At 48.4% G+C, this 22,391-nt stretch overlaps 1 protein-coding gene across 1 annotated transcript in view; it reads left to right on the top strand.

Moving 5' to 3' along the window:
* The first annotated feature begins 14,808 nt into the window (after window positions 1-14,808).
* NFATC2 (nuclear factor of activated T cells 2) overlaps window positions 14,809-22,391 on the top strand; it is a 177,122-nt gene continuing 169,539 nt past the window's right edge. The window contains exon 1 of the mRNA XM_063720558.1: window positions 14,809-15,616. Coding sequence (XP_063576628.1) covers window positions 15,547-15,616 — 70 coding nt within the window. The 5' untranslated portion in view covers window positions 14,809-15,546. The remainder of the gene's footprint in view (window positions 15,617-22,391) is intronic.

Genomic DNA, 22,391 nt, shown 5'->3' with positions numbered 1-22,391 from the left:
AGGGTCCAGCAGAGAGTCCTGGGTAACACTGGCCCTGCCTGGGTCACGTGCTCCTCCCTGAACCAATCACCAGTGGTCAGGGGAAATGTGATAGGCTGACTGGCTTACACCTTGGTCACATGACTCAACTTTAAACTGGGGATGACGCCCCCTCCAAGTGTACAGAGGTAGGAAGGAGTGGCCTGCCAGAGAGAAATGGGGGCACTGTGTTACCAGAAGGGGAGTCAACTGACATGCACTACTGGCAGGACTGGGTGAAGCCTCAGCTCTGGTTGCCCCTGGACTGCCCTGTCTTTGCAGAAAGGAGGTGTCGCACTTGATTCCATCTGTGGGACCAGTGACCACTGTACCTTGAGGCCTTGTCCTACCCGGCCTGAATCAGCAATGACATGGCCCTCAGCCTGCCCTGCACCTGACCAGCAGTGAGGAGTAGGGAGAAAATAAGTCAGAGAAGCAGTGGGAAAGCATTTGTGGAGCCCCTGCTCTGTCTGTTAGGCTCTGGGTAGGAGCCTTTGCATATCTGGTCTCTATTCCTCAGAGCCACTATTTGAGATAAGTGTAATTATCTCTGTGTTACATGGAAGAAGACCAAATGTGTCACTTGAGACTCTTTTGGCCACAAGTAATGCAAAACCTGACTCGAACTGGCTTTAACCTTAGGGAACTGTATCTCCTCACTCTCGGGAACTTTAGGGGGAAAAGTGGGCTTCAGGAATTGCATGATCAAGGCTCTGGTTCTATTTCTCTGCATTTCCCTTGGTTTGCTCCCCTCTGCGTTGGCCTTGCCCTCAGCCTGGCTTTCTTCATGGCAGTAAAGTGGCTACTGCCAGCAACCAGCAGCTTGGGCTCCGGTTCTCCAGGTCTCCAGATCTCAAACTCCTGTAGATGAAATAGGAGATGTTGCAAGTGACAGAATATCCAATTCGAAATGGCTTAAGTGAGGAAGAAATGTTTTTATATATGTGAGAAGCTATATGGAGTTTCCTCTAGCTTCAGGGATGGCTGGATTCAGGGGCTCAAATGTCGTCAGCAGCACCTAATCTCTTTCCATCTCCTGGCTCCGTCTTCTCCTGTGACATTTTGCGGTATAGAGTGCAGCGCACCAAGCTGGTGGAGGGCAGTTGCAGATCTACATCCTCACATCTCAGCAGGAAAGAGAGAGAATGTCTGTGTGAGAGACATTTGCTTTCCTGGCAGTTCAAACTACAGTGCTGGGGCCTATTCTCGTTGACCTGAGCCCATCACCCTGATGCTGATTAGGAGGACTTGGGTCACGTGCCCATCCCAAGCGCTGAGAGAGTCAGCCCCTATCCAACTGCACAAACTGAGAGTCAGAAAGGTCTGACCTCAAAGTAAAAATTGGGGCACTATTTCCAGAAGAAGGGGGAAGGGGTGGGGCAAAGACAATGACTACCGACAGGGGCCTTCCTGCAGGGCGGATCCCCCTAGCAGGCTCACCCCCAGGCCCTTCCTCCCCAGTCTGGGTTCAGGGTCTTCTGGGACTGAAACCCTGAGACGGTCTTTCTCCTGCTGTTTCATGTTCTGACTTTTTAGCTTTAAGGGGAGAGGCTAGTGGCAGACAGTTGCCCTCCCTGCGGCCTTTCATTTGTAGTTCCCATTTTGGTTTTGAAGTTTGGTTCTTAAAGCTGATTGAGACGCAGTTTTATGCTGCCAGCCTGACTACAAGTTGAGTCAACACCGTGAAGCAGAATCACTTTGAGAGAATCTGACCCACACAGCCAACCTGGTGGACCGATGTGTCTTTGGAGAAGGAAAGAAAAAAAGAAGGAAGGAAGAAAGGGAAGAAGGAAAAGAAATTGAATGTAGATAAACATAATTAATGAAATGTAGACACTCCCCCGAAAGTGCTGCCCGTGTCTCCTGCTCCGTGGGCCAAGTTCTTGATTCACCAGCTCAGGCAGGGGTCCCAGACACTAAAAAGTGGGCTGTAGGAAGCACTTCTAAGGAAATGTCAAACAGTTCCCAAATGCAGACAAGTCGTGGGATCTTCCGGGAGAACTTGGATCTTCCCACATCTGTCTGCTACTGGGAGAAGTTGCTGTGCACACACATGAGCTGAGGGCTGCTACAGTTTTAGGGTAAAAAGATTGACAAATTGGCATATATTTGGCCCCGAAAATGGATGCATCTAAAGTAGCATTAAACTCTCCTAGTTTTCCCTCTAGAGTTGGGGTCAGCAAAATTTTTTTTTTTTTTTTTTTTTTTTTTTTTTCCTAGACGGAGTCTCGCTCTGTCGCCCAGGCTGGAGTGCAGTGGCATGATCTTGGCTCACTGCAACCTCTGCCTCCCGGGTTCAAGCAATCCTCCTGCCTTAGCCTCCTGGGTAGCTGGGATTACAGGCGCACGCCACCACGCCCAGCTAATTTTTGTATTTTTAGTAGAGACGGGGTTTCACCATGTTGGCCATGATGATCTCGATCTCCTGACCTCGTGATCCACCCACCTCGGCCTCCCAAAGTGCTGGGATTACAGGCATGAGCCACAGCGCCCGGCCAGCAAACTTTGTTTTTGTAAAAGACCCAGATAGTAAATATTTTCAGCTTTGCAGTCCATATGCTCTACTCAATTGTGTCACTCTGCCATTACAGTGTGAAAACAGCCATAGACAATCTGTAAATAAATGTGAGTGATTGTGTTTCAATAAAACTTTATTTACAGAAACAGGCAATGGACCAGATCTGGTAAAAATTTGTCAATCTCTGACCTAGACCAAAGAAATTATAGGAATGGTTTACTCAAAGTCAGGAAGCTGGTATTTTTAAAAATAAACTTTAATAAATTACAGTTCACATACAATGAAATGCATATTTTAAAGGTACAGTTCAATCAGTTTTGACCATCGTCCCAGTCAAAATACAGAACATCTCCATTGCCTTTTGCAATTGATCCCTCCTTCCCCAACCTAACCAACTATTGACTTGACTGCTATCTTGCAAATTGATTTGGACTGTTCCAGAGTTTTGAATAAATGGAGTCCTACAGTGCGTACTCCTTTGGTCTAGGGAAGCTAGTATTTGAGGCCTTTGTGATCTGTTTGGGGGATCTATTTGGTCACTGTCATGATTAAACTATACTTGTAAGTTTTTTTGACACTCCACTCTTCAAAGGGCAAAGGTAAAGGCCAATTCCTTTGCCTTTGAATGTGGGCTGGACTTAATGACTTGCGTCTAAGGAATAGGATGTGGTAAAACTGACCACTGGTCACAGCTTCTGGTTCTGCTGCTTCCCTTTCTCTTCAGTCACTCACTCTGGGAGAAGCCAGCTGCCATGTTGTTAGCACACTCAAGCAGTCCTGAGGAGAGGCCCACATGGGGAGGAACTGAAGCCTCCTGCTTATAGCCAGCACTAACTTGACAGCCATGAAAGGGAGCCACTTTGGAAGTGGATTCTTCAGCCCCAGTCCAACCTTCAGATGACTGCAGCCCTGGCTGACATCTTGACTTCAACACAATGCAGAACCCGGAGCCCAACTAAGCAGCTCTTGAATTTCTGACTCATTGAAATAATGAGAGATGGTACATGTTTATGATTGCATCAAGACACTAAGTTTTGGACTGATGTATTATGCAGCAAGGGATTACTAATACAGTTACTGACACATTGACTCCATCCATTCATCCATCCATCCACCTTCCTCATTCATGCATGCATTCATTCATTCATTCATTCAACAAATATTGATTTCTTGACAATGATTTAATAGCTAACACTTCTGCATTGTGTACAGTTTTATTCTAAGCATGTTTCTTATATTAACTTACTTAGTATTGCCACTTTGCAGATGAGGAGACTTGCTCCCTGAAAGGTTGAGTCACTTGCCTACAGTCCCATGGCCCGTGAGCAGTAGATCCCAGTTTGAACTCAGAGCCCATAGTGATCAGTGCTGCACTAGGTGCTTCTCTCCCCTCTGCCCTGGCTTGTCTCCAGGGAGATATCTACCATGGCACCTGTGGGTTCACCTGCTCCCACATCTGGTGCCCTGCAACAGGGTAGAAGACTGTGTCTTTTCTGTGTGGTGCTGGGCCCAGAGCAGGACCTCAACAGATGTGTGTTGACTGACTGATCAACTGGAGGGAAGATGGATGCAGCATGCCCTGGCAATGCAAGCCCAGGGGACCCTGAAGAGCACTGGCAGGGCCCTCTGCTGTGGGTAGGGCAGCCCATCCTAGAACCTGCTCTCCCTGTGCCAAATCAGGGCTCAGAGCACAGAGAGCTCCAGAATAAGAACAACCACTCCCCTGCTCAGTGGCCCAGAGCCACCGGCTGAGGTTGGGGATGAGCTCTGTTTACCTTGGAAGGCCCAACCTCTTTTGTAACACTCACTCATTGTTGCTGGGAGCCCAAAAATACTTTTATTAATGGAAAAACAGGGATGGCTCAACAAAGAAATATTTTGACAAGCCCAGAGGAGCCAGCAGGAGGGTTCAGAGCATATCCTCAGGAAGCTTGGGTTTCTTATCTTCCAGGGAGCCCACGGGGGGAAAAGTGCAGCACGCTTCTCCTGGCAGAGCAACCGCCCCGTTTCCACTTGGGGCTCCCAGGCACGGCTTCCTGGGCTGGACTGTGCTGAGGTGGCTTTCTGCAACATGGCCCGTTACCAGCTTGTGCCCCACTCTGGATACAGCTCCCCAGGGCCCATTGGCTTTATTCCTGGGTCACTGCTCCATCCACGTGTTCTCCCTCATGGCCTGTTTCCTCTGAGTGCTAATGAAGGCTTGGAGCTCCTTAGACATCTTTCTGGGCTTGCTGTGGTCCCAGGCACACACAGAGCCTAAGGTTCTTAGTATGTGCCAGGTGCTATTTTAAGCACCATTCCATGTGCTAACTCATTTAATCCTCACAACAGCTCTCCAATGGGTAATATTACTTTCATTTTGTACACGAGGAAACCTAGGCACAGAGAAGTTAAGTAACCTGCCAAAGGCCACCCAGCTAGGGAGAGGCAGAGCTGGGATCTGAACAGAGACCAGCTGGCCCTGGAGCCTGACTCTTTTTTTTTTTAAGATGGAGTCTTGCTCTGTCCCCCAGGCTGGAGTGCAATGGCAAAGTCTAGGCTCACTGCAACCTCTGCCTCCTGGGTTCAAGCGATTCTCCTGCCTCAGCCTCCCGAGTAGTTGGGATTACAGGTGTCTGCCACCACACCTGGCTAATTTTTGTATTTTTAGTAGAGATGGGGTTTCACCATGTTGGCCAGGCTGGTCTCAAACCCCTGACCTTGTGATCTGCCTGCCTCGGCCTCCCAAAGTGCTGGGATTACAGGCGTGAGCCACTGTGCCCGGCCGAGCCTGACTCTTAACTTCAGCTATGGCCATCTTTCTAAAGTGCATATCTGTTCGTGTCACTCAGAGTCCCTATACTCGATGGTTCTTCATTATTTTTAAAATCCATATTGGTTAGGGCACAGGTTTAGCTGTTGTACTAAAGATCCCTAGATAGTAATGGCTTAAATAAGTTAGATATTTATTTCTCTCTCAAGAAGAATGTGGGTGGAGATCTAGGGTTGCTATGGAGGCTCCCTGGTCATTAGGGACCTGAACTCCTTCTATCTGTCAGCTCTGTCTTCCTTAACACAGTTTCTACCTCATGGCCCATGATAGCTGCTCAAGCTCTTACCATCAAATCCATATTTTAGCAGGAAGGAGAGAAGGGAAAGTGGAGAATATGTCCCACCTCTTTAAAGGTTTGATTTCTAGCTCTTCCACTATGTGGCCTAGGGCAAGTCATTTGGCCTCTCTTGTCATCTGTGAAAAGGGGAAATATTTGAATTTTCAAAGGCTAGGAGGATTAGACAAGTTAATACATGTTGATATGGTTTGGTTGTGTCCCCACCCAAATCTCACCTTGAATTGTAGTTTCCATAATCCCCACGTGTCATGGGAGGGATCCAGTGGGAGGTAATTGAATCATGGAATTGGTTACCCTCATGCTGTTCTTGTGATAGTGAGTGAGTTCTCACGAGATCTGATGGTTTTATAGGGGGTTTTTCTCCCTTTTGCTCGGCACTTCTCCTTGCTGTTGCCATATGAAGAAGGACATGTTTGCTTCCCCTTCTGCCATGATTGTGTTTCCTGAGGCCTCCCAGCCACGTGAAACTGTGAGGTCAATTAAATCTCTTTCCTTTATAAATTACCCAGTCTTGGGTATGTCTAATGAAAACAGACTAATACACATGTCAAGCACTTGGAATAGGACAAAGTGCAATGTGAATACTCAATAAATTTTAGCGACTATGATTATGGATTGACTCTGTTTAGATGTCACTGCTCTTGAAGGCCTAACCCAGCACCCCAACATGACCAGGTTTTGTGCCCTCCCACATATTTTCCGGCTCCCAAGCCTCCTCCATCCTTGCACTTGCCCACTGTTTTGTACTGTCAGTTGACCTTTCTCGCCCCGACTGCATGAACTCCCTGAAGACATTAATTTCTGTCTTGTTTTGTCTCTGTATCCTCAGCATCAAGTTCAGGGCCACATGGCAGGTGCCCAGAAAACTTGTCAAATGCATGAAAAAAATGAATATTTCTGGTGATGGCAGGCTCCCTATTTTACAGGATACTGCCTCAGGGCCTTTGCACGTCCTGTTCTCGCAGCTTGCAATGCATTTTCTCAGCTGTCTGCATGGCCAGCTCCCTTAAGCCATTCAGTTCTCCTCAGTGTCACCTCTTCTGTGAAGTCTTCCAGACCACCCTGACTAAAACAGTCTCCTTTCCCCAGCCCTGCATGTCTTCCTGCTCTCCTTTATGTGTTTTTCTTGGCACACGTCACCACTCAACTGTGTCATCTATATTTGTGTGTTTCCTCTCAGTCTCCCCGCTAGACTGAAAGCCTTGTAGGGCAGCACCTGCATCTGTTTTGCTCGCAGCTGCATCCCAAGTGCTTAGAATATTTTAGGTACATGACAATGTCTATTGAATGAATACACAAAGGAAGAAGATAGCCCATGTGATTTTTAAAATATAAGAAAAAAAAGTCTAGCTATAAGTACTTCAGTCCTTTCCTTTCACAGGAGAGATGCTTGATGTTTCAAGGTTCACTCTCAAAAAACTGCAAACGAGATACCGCCCCCCTTCTTCTACCCACAGAGTGAGAAAGACAAGCCAAGCTGATCGCAGCCTCTAGGGCCAAAAGCCAATTCCCTCTCACTCCACGTCAGCTCTCCAGCTTCTAGGAAAATCTTCTCCATCTCTGAGGGCCGGGGCGTTCCTAGGGCTGCCGCTGGCCACTGTCACATCTCAGTTCAGCAGCTGGGAGCAGCGAGGGAGCCCCGTGGATGGGCAGGCTGTCACCGGAAACTTGCTGTCAGCAGCCCTGTGAGCTGCCGAGGAACATCGGGGTTCTCTCCAAATGCCTCAGAAACCTCCCTGTTGGGTTACATTCGGTCTTGGGGGACCCTGGATTACCACAGTTCTTTGCAGCAGCCAGCGGCTGATTGGGAGGTAGCAAGATTCAGCACTTCTGAGTTGGAAAAAGCGGCGCTGGGTATTATTTTGGGAACAGTCAGTCATGAGAACCTCCAAGAGCTGATCAGGGAGGCTATTAAAAGCAAGACAATGTATTTTGAAACGAACTAGGCTGGGGAGACACCTCACTCCCTGCCACAACCATGGAACTGGGAGTTCTTTCCGGATGAGGTGAACCTTTCCATCGCTAGGAGATGGGGAAGGCCTCCCCAGCTGCCAGCCACCGCCCCGTTCCTTCTCCTCTGCCAACCCCAGCTGAGCACCTCACCCACCTCCTCGGCCATGTGACGGAGCAAGGGTTCTCCCCAGCGGGCTGAGCAGGTGGCCAGACCATCATGGTTGTGCCTGTCGTTCATTCATTCACCAAACATAGACAGGACCTGGGAGTCTGGCTCTGGAGCCAGGCTGTCGCTCTCCACATTCACGCTCTGTCGCTTACTATTTGCTGAACTTGGGCCTCTGTGCCTCAGTTTCCCCCACCCCTCCTGCAAAATGGGGATAATAGTGGCCTTCATCTTAGAGAGTTGTTGTGAGACCCAAATGAGTTAGTCCCTGTGTCCGTCACAGATGCTAGATAGGGTAATTGACTGAGTACCACCCGTTCCAGACACCATGCCAAGTCCCGAGTAAGACAGACATGGCCCTATTTTCCTAGTCTAGTGGGGAGATGAGTCATAACCGAGTAAACAAACAGATGAAACAATTTCATATTGTGTTATTCACTCAACAAACATTTTTGAGGTCCGACCGTATGCCAGGCATCATTCTAGGTGCTGAGGACACAGCAGGGAATAAAACAAAGTTCCTGCCTTCGTAGAGTTGATATTTTAGTTGGGAGGCAAAGGAGACATAGAATACACAAATGAATATGTAATTTATTTGTGGTAAGTGATAAATGCTATAAAGAAATATGACAGGGCGTTGGGACTGAGATTTGTGGGGCGGGGTTGAGCTTCAGGGCAGAGGAACCTATTTCAGAGGTGAGGATCATGGAGGAGTGCATTCACAGGATGACATTTAAACTGAGGCTGAGAAGATGGAAGAAGCCAGCCATAGACATCTAGGGACAAAGGGTCCCAGGCCAAAGGGAAGGAAGCACAAAAGCCAGGAGGTGTCTGGCTCATGGGGAGTAGATGGGAGACCAGACAGGTGGGTAGGGCCGGACCTCAGAGGCCGTTGCATTCGCTTTCTGTTGCTTCCCCCTGGACACTGTGGCTTAAACGAGCAAGTATTTATCATCTCATAGTTTCTGTGGCCCAGGAACAGATTAGTTGGGTGGTTCAGGGTTTTTCCTGAGTCAAGCCATTGGCTGTGGCTGCAGTCATCTGAAGGGTTGACTGAAATGCTGGCTGTGGGCAGGAGGCCTCAGTTTCTTACTACATGGGCCTCTCCAAAAGGCTGCATGTGTGTCCTCACAACACGGCAGCCAGCTTCCCCCAAGGTGGGTGATCCAAGACAGCAGTGCAGAAGCCACACATCTTTTGTGACCTAGACTTGGAAGTCACACATCTCATTTCTGCAGTAGTCTTGTGTTGCTCATTTGGGAGGGGGTGGCCCAGGAGCAGGAACACCAAGGTGGGCACCACTAGGACCTTCTAGAGGCTGGCTACATCAGCCTTGGTAAGGAATTGAATTTTATTCTAAGAGGGATGGGGCACTTCTGAAATGGTATATTTGGTTGAGCTGGGTGATAAAGCATGACAGGTGTTTGTAAGTGGCAAGATGATAGTAACTGTAGCTACCATTATTGAGCACCTACTGTGTACTGGGCACTGTGCTTAGTGCTTCATCAGATATATTGGCCTCTCAGATGCTCATGTCTCCCTGTATTAGTCCGTTTTCATGATGCTGCTGATAAAGACATACCCGAGACTGGGCAATTTACAAAAGAAAGAGGTTTAATTGGACTTACAGTTCCATGTGGTTGGGGAAGCCTCATAATCATGGTGGAAGGCAAGGAGGAGCAAGTCATGTCTTACATGGATGGCAGCAGGCAAAGAGAGAGATTGGTCAGGAAAACTCCCCCTTATAATACCATCAGATCTCGTGAGATTTATTCACTATCATGAGAACAGCATGGGAAAGACCTGCCCCCTTGATTCAATTATCTCCTACCAGGTCTCTCCCACCAGGTCTCTCCCACAACACGTGGGAATTTAAGATGAGATTTGGATGGGGACACAGCCACACCATATCACTCTGTAAGAAGTAGATGTAGCTCCATTTTATAGATGAGGAAGCTGAGACTTCTCCCTAAGAAATGTTATCCAAGGCAAGACTGGGAGGCCACTAGAATTACCCAAGCACAGAGAGGAGCTTGAGGGTAGGAGGAGAGAGAGAACAGCCTGGTGGAAAGCCTGGAAGTGGGGAAGAACAGGGAGAAATGGCAGGGGGTGGGGTGCTGAGTGTTTCAGTAGGCAGGGGTGTGGAGTTGAAGGATGTAAGAGGTGAGTGGTGGTGAGACTAGAGAAGGTGGGTTAGGTTTTATAGGTCATTGGTTACATATGGGATTTTGAACTTTACCCGCAAGGTAATTGTGATTCAGTGGAGGATGATATGGTCACATGTCCCCTTTAGATTCTTAAGCTGAGAAAATATCATGTTGGTTGTGCAGGAAAGAATAGACCTCAGGGAAGGAACAGGAGGGAAGCGGAGGTGAAGAGGCCAAAGAGTCACCAGGAGAGAGAGGTTGATGGGGGTCCTGGCAAGGCTGGTATTGTGGAGAGTAAGAGAAGTGACCTACCTCGAATAACAATGAACATTTATAGAGCAAGTGCTATGTGGTAGGCATTAACTCATTAAATCCTCCCGACAATCTTAGGATGATCATTTTATAGACGAGGAAACTGCAGCACAGAGAGGTTATGCAGCTTTCCCAAGGTTGCACAGCCGGTAAGTGGCAGAGATGGGAACCCCAGCCACCTGGCTCTCAAGTGTTTTCTCAATCGCTCTGAGAAACTGGCCTCTCAAATTGTCTAACCCAGGGCTGCCCAAGAGAACTTTCCACGGTGATGGAAATGTTTTGTTCTGTGCTGTCCAATTTGGTAGCCACCAGCCACGTGTGCTTTTGAGCACTTGACATATGGCTTGTGCAACTGAAGAACTGACACTTACATTTTATTTAATTGTTAATTATTTAACATTTTATTTTATTTATTTTTATTTTTAATTTTTTTTGAGACAGAGTCTCGCTCTGTCACTCATGTTGGAGTGCAGTGACGCAATCTCGGCTCACTGCAACCTCTGCCTCCCGGGTTCAAGTGATTCTCCTGCCTCAGCCATCCAAGTAGCTGGGATTACAGGCGCCTGCCACCATGCCCAGCTAATTGTAATTTTAGTAGTGACGGGGTTTCACCATGTTGGCCAGGCTGGTCTCGAACTCCCGAACTCAAGTGATCCTCCCGGCTCAGCCTCCCAAAGTGCTGGGATTACAGGCGTGAGTCATCACGCCCTGCAATTATTTAAAATTTTAATGGCCACGAGTGAATTTGAGAGATTTTTTCGAGAGAAGATGTTCAGAGCTGGGAGATCTATCTGTAAGATGTGGCAATGGAAGGGGAGGATGTTCAGGAATGGCAATCACCAGGTTCCTGGCTGAGGCAGCTGGGAGGGTGGAGACCCCTGGTCAGAGCGCACCAGGATGCACTGACCACCCTCCGTGAATACCTCCAGCATTTCCAGCCCACGTTCCTGTTGCTGTTGATCACTCCTGCTCGTTCGGCCTTGTGGTGTCCTTGTCAACCAAGTAGAAGGCAAGGACTATGACTTCTAATTGTGTCCTCAACCCATCCCCACCACTTAGCCTGAGCCATGCCCATGGAATAAGCCTGGCAAACAGATATTTGATAGGGAGCTTCTCGGAGCAATTGAGAAAACACCCAAGAGCCAGGTGGCTGGGGTTCCAATCCCACCTCTGCCGCTTACTGGCTGTGCAACCTTGGGAAAGCTGCACAACCTCTCTGTGCCGCAGTTTTCTCCTCTGGGAAATGATCATCATAAAGTTGTCGGCAGGATTTAATGAGTTAATGCCTACCATATAGCAATTGCTCTATAAATGTTCTTTGTTATTCTAGGTAGGTCAATAAACCTTTCAGACACCTGCGTTGGTCCTACTTTCTATGTATGATACACGTAGAAATCTGGAACAATTCTCAACTGCCATCTACATTTCAGCCAGGAAGGGGTTGACAGTCAAGGGGACCGATTGGCACAGAGATGACACTTGAGCGATGCAGAGAAGGGCCCTCACCTAAGCTGCCCTAGTCCTTTTAAATAACCCTGGTGTTGAATCAGTTGTTTGGGGCTGCATCACTTAAGTGGTGTCTCAGCAGAAATACCTGTGTTTCTGATTTATGAGGCTGTCGGAGGGAAGAGAATCTAATAAAAGGCTTCCCCGGTGATTCAAGGTCTCCTCCAACCCAGATGTCTCTGCAGCCTCCCTGGACCATTACCCCTACGGCCACCTGGACGCCTTCTATTTGCTTTGATTCAGTTTCTCTTTTGCTTTTTCCTTACTTGCTGGTGCATTCCCACCCCAGCTGAGAGCCTCTATTTTTGGGAGTTTTCGTGGATAATTTAGTGGGCGGAAGCTCCCCACCCACCCCCCTTGGAGCATCCCTTAAAAAAGGGAGAGTGCTTGAGAGAAGTGAAAAACAGTGGGTGGTTCAGTTCAAAAGGACAAAATATTTCTTGCCCTGGCACTGGGAGAGGAAAGAAATTGTCTGAGGAACCAAAGAACGGCTAAACTAAGAAGCCGAAAGCTGCAGCCCAGAAGGGCAAATTAGGTGACTCAGCTGCAACTGCCCCGGCTCCAGCCCTTGTAGTATTAATGTGCTTTAAAAGGGAAAAACGCTTAACTGTGACAAAGAGTGGGCTCTATAAAAATGTGGCTAATGCTGATTCTATCGAGTTCCAAAAGACATCCCCTGCTCAGCAGCTCTGGGCACCTGTGGAGTTGGGGAATCGCCTCAGAGGCCTGAGTTGGGTGGGACTGAGTCTAAATTTATCCCCGATAATGAGTCCGCCAGAGGAGGGCCCAGCAAGCTTGTTTCCTTTCTCGCTTCTGGCCTCTAAAACCTCGGTACCAAGGGAGGATTCTGGGAGGCAGGGGATATGGTGCCAAGAACACAGGCTTTGTTGCCAAACAGAGCTGGGTTCAACTCTGGGCCGTCCATTTACTGGCTGTGTGCACATCAACTCGTAGAGCCTCAGTTTGCTCATCTGTAAATGGGGCTCACAGCATCAAGCTCAATGGGAGGGTGAAAGGAAACAGACCTTGCCAAGCTTGTCGATGCTCTGGACGTGGCAGTTGTAGGGAGCCCTGGAGAGGAAGGGCATGAATGCTGAGTCCAGTAATCCTACTCCTGGCTTAATCACTACTCATTTCTTGACTGTGGGAAGGTTTTCTTTAAAAAAGAATTTTTTTTAGGATTTGTTATATGCTTTACTGTTCTTAGCACTTCAATTAAAGAAACTCATTGAATCCTTATAGCAAGTCTTTAAGGAGGGTATTCCTAGTGTCCCCATTTTACAGAGTGGGGTGAGTGATGTCATGGCAAAGCCAAGCATCTGACTGCAGAGCCTGAGCTTTAAACGGCCTCTCAGGTTGTCTAACCCACTACTGCCCAAGAGGACATTCTACCGTGATGGAAACATTGTTCTGTGCTGTCCAATTTGGTAGCCGCCAGCCACATGTGGGCTTTTGAGCACTTGACATATGGCTTGTGCAACTGAAGAACTGACGCCTACATTTTGTTTGTTAATTATTTAATATTTTAATAGCCACATGTGGCTAGTGGCTGCCATATTGGATGGCACAGGGCTAACCCCTTTCAGCTTTAGTCTATTACTTTGCAGTGGGATTGTGAGTGGGAATTTATAGATGACTTTAGCTCAGGGCCTGGCACCTAGTAGGTACTGAGTGAGGGGTTGCTGTTCATAGTGTTACTAAGTGTAGTAACTGTCTGCAGAAGATAATGGTTAGCAGGCTTCCTTGGTGTCTGGATAGTGGCAAAAGGAAGTTGAGTTTCATTCATGCCTGGGATGACCAACCTGTCCCAAGTTGCCTGGAACCTTCTCAGCTTTAAAACTGAAAGTCTTACATTCTAGGAGCCCCCTCAATCCCAGGCAAAGCAAGACCGTTGGTCACCCTGTTCTTGCTTCAGATGGTTGGTGAAAGAGGCCTCAGGGAATGAGTCTCCCTCAATAGGCTCCACTGAAAAGAATCCTCTCTACACCCTTAAAGGCTGCACCCCGGAATTGGCCAAGTAAATCAACAGGCAAGCCACCTGCCTTCTATGTGCCTCAGTTTCCCTTTTGGAAAGTGGGGGGAGGATCCCCTCCTTGCAGGGTGGTTGCAAGAAATTTGGTGGCGCCAAGACTTTTGAGTTACTCGAGAGTCAATGAGACTTCCTGACCTTGAATTCCTGGGCACACAGTAGGTGGACAGATAATGGCTGCTCTCTGGGGGAACAGCATTACTTAGACTGTCCTGCTGGAGGCCACCCTGGTTGAGGCAGGCTTGAAGAGCGTCCCCTGGGCGGGGCTAGGGGTGGAGCTTTCTCAGGCCCAGTTCCTGTTGGTCTCTGTGGGCCAGCATCTATCTCCAGCAGGAGTGGTTATGTCTGCGAGCTGCCCAGTGAGGCTATTGTGGGCCAGTACTGGAAAACAGAGTGGTCCCACGGATGGAGCCAGCTGCCTCTCAATGCCTCTTTAAGTTCAAGTCTCTCTGTGAGAGCGTGCAGGCGGGGGGGTGTGTATGTGATGAGTCACCAGCCTTGGTTGCTATCCACAATTTTATCAGAACTCACAACAGTATCTGAAGTCCATTTTCAAAGCCAGCTTTATCTTTGGGCTCAGAATTTCCCACCCTACAGGCAGGTGAAGAGGCAGACCTAGTCCAAGTCCAGAAAAGGCATCTTGACCGCTGTGCCTCTCCCTCTCCCTCTCCCCCTCCCCACGGACCTTCTGGGGGTCTCGTGGCCTATTGCTGTGAACCATGCGTGGCATCGCAAGGACTTTCTTCTGGACACTGTGCAAAGTTCATGATATCCTTTCTCTTTATTTTCCTGTTTATTCAGAGCATGTGTAAACACATGGGTTGCCTGGTTTCAGCTTCTCTTTGGCCATTTCATTATTTCTGGAGCCTCTGAGCATCACTGGAAACCTTGGATTTTCTAAATGAATCTAAAAATAAACTCTTTGAAAAAAAATTCTCGAAGTTGGAGAGTTGACACAAGGCACCGTTATTTATTTCTTTTCCTTCCTCCTCCTTCTCCTCTTCGTCCTCCCCACCATCCTTGAACACACAAAAATCTGGGCAGCCAGAGGCCGTGAGGGACTGGGAAGGGCCCCTGGGCAAACGTCCAGGAGCTTGGACAACCTGGGGTGTTGGTTTGAACCCTGGGCAGCTTTCTCCAAGAGGCGCCCGCTTGGCAAATGGGGGGCTTGGGAGTCTCGGGCTTGATTTATGAAAAGCTGCCACGGGCCAGGGAAGGCGGTGGCTGGGCACTCCTTGCAAACAGCCGCCTGGAGCTCCTGCAGGGCTGACTTGGACACTTGCACGCCCCCACCCCCTTCTTCTCGCCGTCGCCCGCTTCGCTCCCTCTCCCAGACTTTTCTTCCGAACAATCAGGGACTTGTGCTGGCGGCCGAAGGAGCCACGGAGCTGGCTGGCCGCGGAGGAGGCGACGTCATGGATTCCTGAGTGTGAAGTTTGCAGGAAAGCCCTTAGTTTTGGAGATGGACGGGATCCAGTGGTTTCCATGGCGCTGGATAAACAGGAGGAAACAGTGAGGGAATCCCGTTATTTTACTGCATTGAAAGCCTATAAACACGGAGCGCGGGGAAGGAAGTCGCGTTGCCTCTGGAGTAAGCGGGATCGCGGAGCCGCGCCGACTCCGCCGAGCCGGGAGCCGGGAGGCGCGCAGCTCCCGGGTCGCTCCGAGGCTCCTCGGCCAGGGCAGCCCCGCGGGCACGCGGTAGAGAAGACGGCGTCCCCTCGGCTGCTGGTCGATACAAACAGATCCCCCTTTCCAAACACGCGCCAAGCCCCCGTGCCCTCCAGATGCAGAGAGAGGCTGCGTTCAGACTGGGGCACTGCCATCCCCTCCGCATCATGGGGTCTGTGGACCAAGGTAACTGACTCTCGATCCCTTCCAGCCTTTTCCGCTCCCTCCTCCCGGCCCTTTCCTGCTGCTCCCGTCCCGGGCAGCACTTTCAACTCCCGGCAGAGGTCGGTGCGGGAGGCCTGGGGACCCCGCTGGCCCTGGGCGCACAGGTAGCGTGGCCCGCGGAGGGGCGCCCGTGCCCCGGCCAGGGAAGGGACACTTGGGAAGGCGACTTTGGACAACTTTGCGCGGGGGCAGGGAAATGTCCTGGGCCGGGATTCCCTAGGCCAGTCTGTCGGGAGGATTTTCCCCTCCACGGGACACCGGGAGGGATTCTCGCTACTAACCGCTTGCTGTTTAACCGTTTCAGCACTCGGCTTTTGACAGCAAATGCCATAACGCTGCAGTATTATTATTACTACTTTTTTTTTTTTTTTTTTTTTTTTTTTTAAGAGAACAGGCTTGGCATTTTACTATACAGCAAGTATAGTAAGGAAGACTTTGCTTTCTAACAGTTACAGCAGCAGCGGATGCTCTGGGACATTTAAACCATTTTCTTTCCCTTTTTTGATGGGCCTGCTGGATAGAGTCCTCCAGCTACCCCTTTAAAGTGCAATGTACCATCAGTTTGTTTGGGGATCTGATTACACTGTACTTTCCCTGTTTCTGCTTCTTTCCCCCTTCTCTTGGATTTAGTCCTGGTATCACACCACTTGGATCTTATGGGAGGGGGTTAACTATAAGGAGCATAAGATATGAAAATGTCCCATCTGGTCGGGATTGCGGAGGGGCTTTGGCTCCATAATAACGAATCGGTCTTTAAAAGTGGAAATGGGCAAAGCGTTGTGTGTTTCAGAGGGGAGCACTGCGTTGGGGGCTGCGGGGCCTGGCTGCCAAGTGGGAAGGGCTTCGAGAGTTAAGTGAAATAAATTCGCGGAGGAGGAGTTAGCCTCGTGTCATAAAATCGGAGTTGAATGTAGGTTTTGTGCTTTGCGTGGCTGATTAAAGTTCGGGGGGTGGGGGGGGGGGGAAGAAATGATAATTTCAGTAAATAAACCTGAGAGGCTTTTTCTTTCTTTCTTCCTTTTCTTTTTCTTTCTTTTCTTTTCTTTTTTTTAAACTAGATTGAAGCCAAATGCCTTGGGTTAGGTAAAGGGTGTGCTTTGTCACGGCAGACCTCAATGACACATATTTTTAGCTGAGCTGTGCTTTTGAAAGCAAGACCCTGCCAGGACTTCGAACGTTTTAACGGGTACCTGTTCATCCTGTCCTCTCCTAGTGGTCAAGCCTATGACATAATGGCAAAAAAAATTTACTGATATCGTATCATCTGTAAAAGCAATGCTCTCAGACAGATGACAGATATATTAAGGGCGAGAAAGGGTTTTTACTGTCATAAATACTGAAACCGGGTGTTTGATGTTCTCGTGGTGGGGGTGGAGGTCAGCCTAATGCCAAATTTAGCTCTATTTGGAAAGAGAGAGAGAGAAAAAGAACTTGGATGAGAAACTGGGCTTCTGTTTTACTGTGTGATCTAACACAAGCCTCGAATTTTATTGAGGCTGCTAACTCTGTGCCCCAGGTGTGTGAGCTAGTTCTGCTAAGGTTTCAAAGTGTGTGTATTTTGTGTGTGCATGTTCAATAGCTACCCTCCCCAGCCCACGCTCATGCATGCAGGGATTGTGGGTGTGTGCACACCAGTGTGTGTGTGTGTGTGTGTGTACATGTGGGAGACAAGGGCTCCAGATTGTTCCAGGCGAACCACACTTGGTCTGCCAAGGCAACTGGGCACATAGAATGCAGTTCCGGGCATCAGAGACAACTGGCTTGACACAGGCTGATCCAAATGCTCCGGCTATGCCCTGCACAGTGGTCTCTTGAGGGAAAGCCCAATATCCCACCCAATGGGTGGGGTCATTAAATAGAGAAGAGAAATATTTGCATTTAAAAAAATTCCAAACTTTCTGCACAGAAAGCAGCATTGGCCCTGCGAAAAACTGAAGATCTGCAAGAGGTGTGTTCAGTTTTATCTGAAGTGAGATGATGGAAAGTATTTCAGGAATAAACAAACCCAGGGTGAGCTTTGTTCTCTCCTGAACCCGGACTCCCTGCCTTCTGCTTGCATTAGAATTTCTGCTTGGCCACATCACAACTGTGTGATCTTGGGCAAGTGACTTAACTTCTCTGTGCCACACTTTTCTCATCTGTAAAATGGAGCCAATAATTATGTCTCTCTTCCAGGGTTGTTATGAGATTCAATGAGGTAAAACAGATAAGTCACCGAAAATGGTGTCTTGCTCATAGTCAATGATCCATAAATATTAGCTGCAAATCCTGTTATACTAAAGATGCAAAACAATAAACTGAGGCTGTGGAGAAACTGGATTTGACAGTAAACATTCTTTGAAGAGATGCAGTACTTTCTACTTTCCAAAGTACTTTTAAACTTACTGGAACTTTATAATGACACAGATAGGGTTAAGATCTTGGCTTGTGAAGCCTCAATTTTCTCATTTGCAAAAAGGAATAATGATAGTATCAACTTCATCGGATTGTCAAGAGCATCGTATGAAATGATGCATGTAAAACGCTCAGCTCTGTGCTTAACATGCAGTAAACACACACCAAATGGTATTGTCTGACAGTTGAGGATAGTGAGATCCAGCTTTGCCCAAGGTCACATAGCAGATAAGGAGCACAGTGCCTGGCACACAGTGAGTGCTCAATTCCTGCCCTAGATGGTGACAGCAAACATAAATTTATCATTGACTGGAGTAGGACAAGGGGCTAAGTGCTCTTCAAGCATTAAGCCTTTTAATTGTTATAACACTGTAGATGATAAGTACTGCAATCATGGTCTCCTTCCTGGAGGAGGGGTTGGGCACAGAGATGTGTGGCAATGGGCCAAGTGTTACCCAGGAAGAAAGTGGTAGAGCCTTAATTTGAACCCAGGCTCTTCACCATATGCTCTGCTGTCTCCGAAACTCACTAACATCATCATAATTTTTTATACCATTTGACAGATGAGGTGACCGAGGTGGGACAAGATCCTGGTTCTGGGATCTTTCCCCAATACCACGTTGTTCCCTGACATATGCTGGAAGGGAAAGAGACATATGGGAGGATGTGGAGGGTATAAGTCTTATTGCTAGAGATGGTGAAACTGAGGCAGCAGCTGATTTGTGCGTTAGCGAGGGCTCCATGCTTTGACTTCCCTCAGGAAAATGAAAGCACAAGGCTTCCACTCTTAGTAGAAGAAGAAAGTCCTCAGCCAGCCAGTGTGGCAGCTCCAAAGCCCATGCCGCTTTCTGTACTGAGAGCCCCTCCCAGGGACCCCTCCTCCTGGCTAGTCTTTCCCTTGCTACCCAGATGGCCCTTCGTCCAGGAAGCCCCTCCAGCTTGCAAGCCTCTCTTCTCAGACTCCAGAGAGAATCACACGTTCACTAGACACTCCCCTGACTAACTTTATTAAGAACTTTCTTTGGCTTGATTACAAGCCCCCTGAGGCCAGGGATCGGGTCTCCTATTTCTGTGAGTCTCCACTGGGGCCCAGGTAACATTGCTGCTATCCAAGAGGTTAACAGCTTGAGGTCTGAATCAGAGGTTCAAATCTTGGCCACTTGTATGAGTTACTTCACTTGTGCCTCAATTTCCCCATGTTATGAGTGATATTAATATTACCCAGAATAATATTTAATAAATGTAACAACCAGATACAAACCAATCAGAACCATAGGAGCAGGGTCCCTAGATACTTCTCTGCTGGGCCAGGCTTTAACTATTTATTTGCTGAATTGTGGGGAGGGTCCCAGGCAGTAGAAGTCTTTGGAGGGTGGTAGGAAGCAGGGGAAACAGCAAATAATCTATGGAAGTTCTCAATGCTTTAATAAACAATATAATCCTGAAAGTACCCATTCAAAAAATAATTGCTGTCATTACTATTATATAATTTATTATTTCAACATTTACCTAGCCCCCCGCCAAAAAAAACCAATGCCTAAATCCAATTACTAAATACTTTCTCATGCGTTTTCTCATTGGATAACTCACACTTAATATGTAAATGACTGATTATTTATACTTCCTGACTGGAAGAAGCCTGTCAAGTTTCTATTTTTTTATTTTTGAGACAGGGTCTCACTCTGTTGCCCAGGATGGAGTGCAGTGGTGTGATCATGGCTCCCTGTAGCCTTGACCTCCTGGGCTCAAGCAATCTTCCCACCTCAGCCTGCTGGGTAGCTGGGACTGGAGGTGTGCACCACCATATCTGGCTAACTTTTTAAATTGTTTGTAGAAATGGGGTCTTCCTATGATTCCCAGGCTGGTCTTGAATTCCTGGGCTCAAGTAATACTCCCATCTTGGCCTCCCAAAGTGCTGAGTTTACAGGCATGAGCCACCATGGCCGGCCAGGTTCCTATTTTTGTTCCTTTGCTAGAACAGGAATTTGAGAATCTCTGACTACCCAGCCTGGATGGGAGGCCTCCTCTGGGCTCTGCTGGCCTCTGTCCTGTGCTGCTTGCATCCTGGTACTAATCACACTGATGGTAATTATCTGACTGTTTGTCCATGTCCTCCAACAGATTTGAACTCCAGGAACCAGAAACCACACCTGTCTTGGTCACCACTGTATCTTCAGTGCTAGGAGAGTGCCTGGCACTTAGTAGGTGCTCAGTAATTCTTTTGGTTAAATGGATGGATGAATGAATGAGTTAGGAATGAGTGCAGCACAGGAGAAGTTCTGTGGCTTGTTAGGACCACAGCATTTGGACAAGCTGAAGGACCACACTCTCATTGTGTCTCACTCTCTTCTGCTTCGTTTTAACAATGATAGTGACCTTTTGACTTCCACATTGTCCCAGCCGGAGCTGGTGACCTCAGTAGGATTTCTCCTGGGCCACCCAACAGGTACTCACATTCCTCTTGTTGTCTGGAATAAATAAGCCCCCAATAACAGCAACAAGCCACAAATGACAATGACAATGACAGCAGCTACCACTCACTGAGTGTCAACCGTGTGCCAGGCACCATGCCAAGGCCCTTCATGTGCCACCTCAAGCATCCTCTCTCCAGTCCTCCCCATTTTGTACAGGGAGATACAGTCACTCACCAGGGTCACAGCCCTAGCGAGTGGTAGAGCTTGGATTCAAACCCACACCCCTGCTGCTCCCTGACTGTAATGCTGAATAATAATAACAATAGGGCGATCATCTTTTCCCTAATGGACATGTACCCTAAGGCCAGCCACTTTACAGATATTATCTCATTGGATTCTCACACACACCCAAAAAACCCTGAGAGCTTGGTATAGAATAGGACCCTCCTTTTAGAGAACACAGGGAGTGGTCAAGGCATTTTATGGGGCAGCCCTGGGCCTGGCTGATGCCAAAAGCTTGGTTTTTGAGGGCTCCATGGTCCAGTCTTTACTGCTTCCTGCAGCGGGACTGTTCAGCCAAGATGAGCTGAAGAGGAAGGCCCCAGCCCCCTAAAGGAGCCAGCCCGCCACAAAGTCTGGAGTCAGGGGAATCTCTTCCCTTCCTGCTTGACTTTCTGCGCCATGCAATGACTCTTAGCAGCCCCCTTCCCCTCCCTCTGGCTCTCTATCACAATGGACCTATCCAGGGCTCCTTTCCTCAGAGCTTCTCTGGGTGGCTGAAGCCCAGCTGGGTGTTTCTTTCCTCTGACACTCCAGGGCTCCGACCTCCAGCAAAATTGCTGCTTTCCATGCCGGCCTTTGCCTGTGCTATCACTCCTCCTCACGGGCACTCTTGGTCCCTCTCTTTGCCTGTGCTTGAGCGAGGCTCCCTATCTGGGTTTCTCTCCTTTCCTTCACATCTTTCTTGAAGGCCCAGCCCAATTTCCATCTCCTCTTAGATGCCCCCTTGACCATTTAATGTGTTTTCATCAAGATGCTTAGGGATCTATCATGTACCGGGTACTTTCCAAGATGCTGGGGATTCAGCGGTGAATGAGGCAGATACAGAGCATGCCCTCATGAGGCTTGCCAGGAAATAGCCAGGATGACTTCAGATGCCATTAAGGACCAGGGACCAAAGGAAGTCAAAAGGCCACTGTTATTGTTAAAAGGAGAATGGAGTTGCGAATGACTTGGGGTGTGTGTGTGTCTGGTGAGTGGGTGGGTGTATTAGTTTCCAGTGGCTGCTGTAACAAATGACCATAAATTGAATGGCTTTAAACAATACACATTTATTCTCTCATAGTTCTAGAGGCCGGAAGTTTGAATCAAGGTGTCATAGGGCCATGCTCTCTCTGAAGGCTCTAGGAGGAAACCCTTCTTTGTCTCTCCCAGCTTCCAGTGGCTCCTGGAGACCCTTGGCCCTCTGTGGCCTGTGGCTGTGTCACTCCCATCTCTGCCTCTGTCTTCATGTGACCTTCTTCCCGAGTTCATGTGTGTCGATTCTTCTTCTCACGGGGGCAGCCGTCATTGGCCTGGACCCCTTTAAGTGTAGTATGACTTCATCTGAACTTGATTACATCTGCAAAGACACTATTTCCGAATAAGGTCCCATTCACAGGACCTAGAGTTAGGACTTGAATACATTTTTTTGGTAGGGTGGGGAGGGACGATTCAATCTACAAGAGTAGGATTCCTCATTCAGGCCGGATGGCCCTTCCTCTCTAAGGCGGTATCTTTTTTTTGGTTGACCCCTGAATGGTGAGGAATCCGCCTGTAAGATGTCTGGGGGAAGAGCGTTCCAGCCAGAATGAGTGATGTGTGCAAAGGCCGTGAGGAGAGGCCTGTGCTCGGGATGCTCAGTGAACAGCAAGGAGCCCAGTGGGGCT

Source organism: Pongo abelii, chromosome 21 (assembly GCF_028885655.2).
Source record: "Pongo abelii isolate AG06213 chromosome 21, NHGRI_mPonAbe1-v2.0_pri, whole genome shotgun sequence".
Classification (NCBI taxonomy): Eukaryota; Metazoa; Chordata; class Mammalia; order Primates; family Hominidae; genus Pongo; species Pongo abelii.
This window is presented reverse-complemented; position numbering and strand designations above follow the sequence as displayed.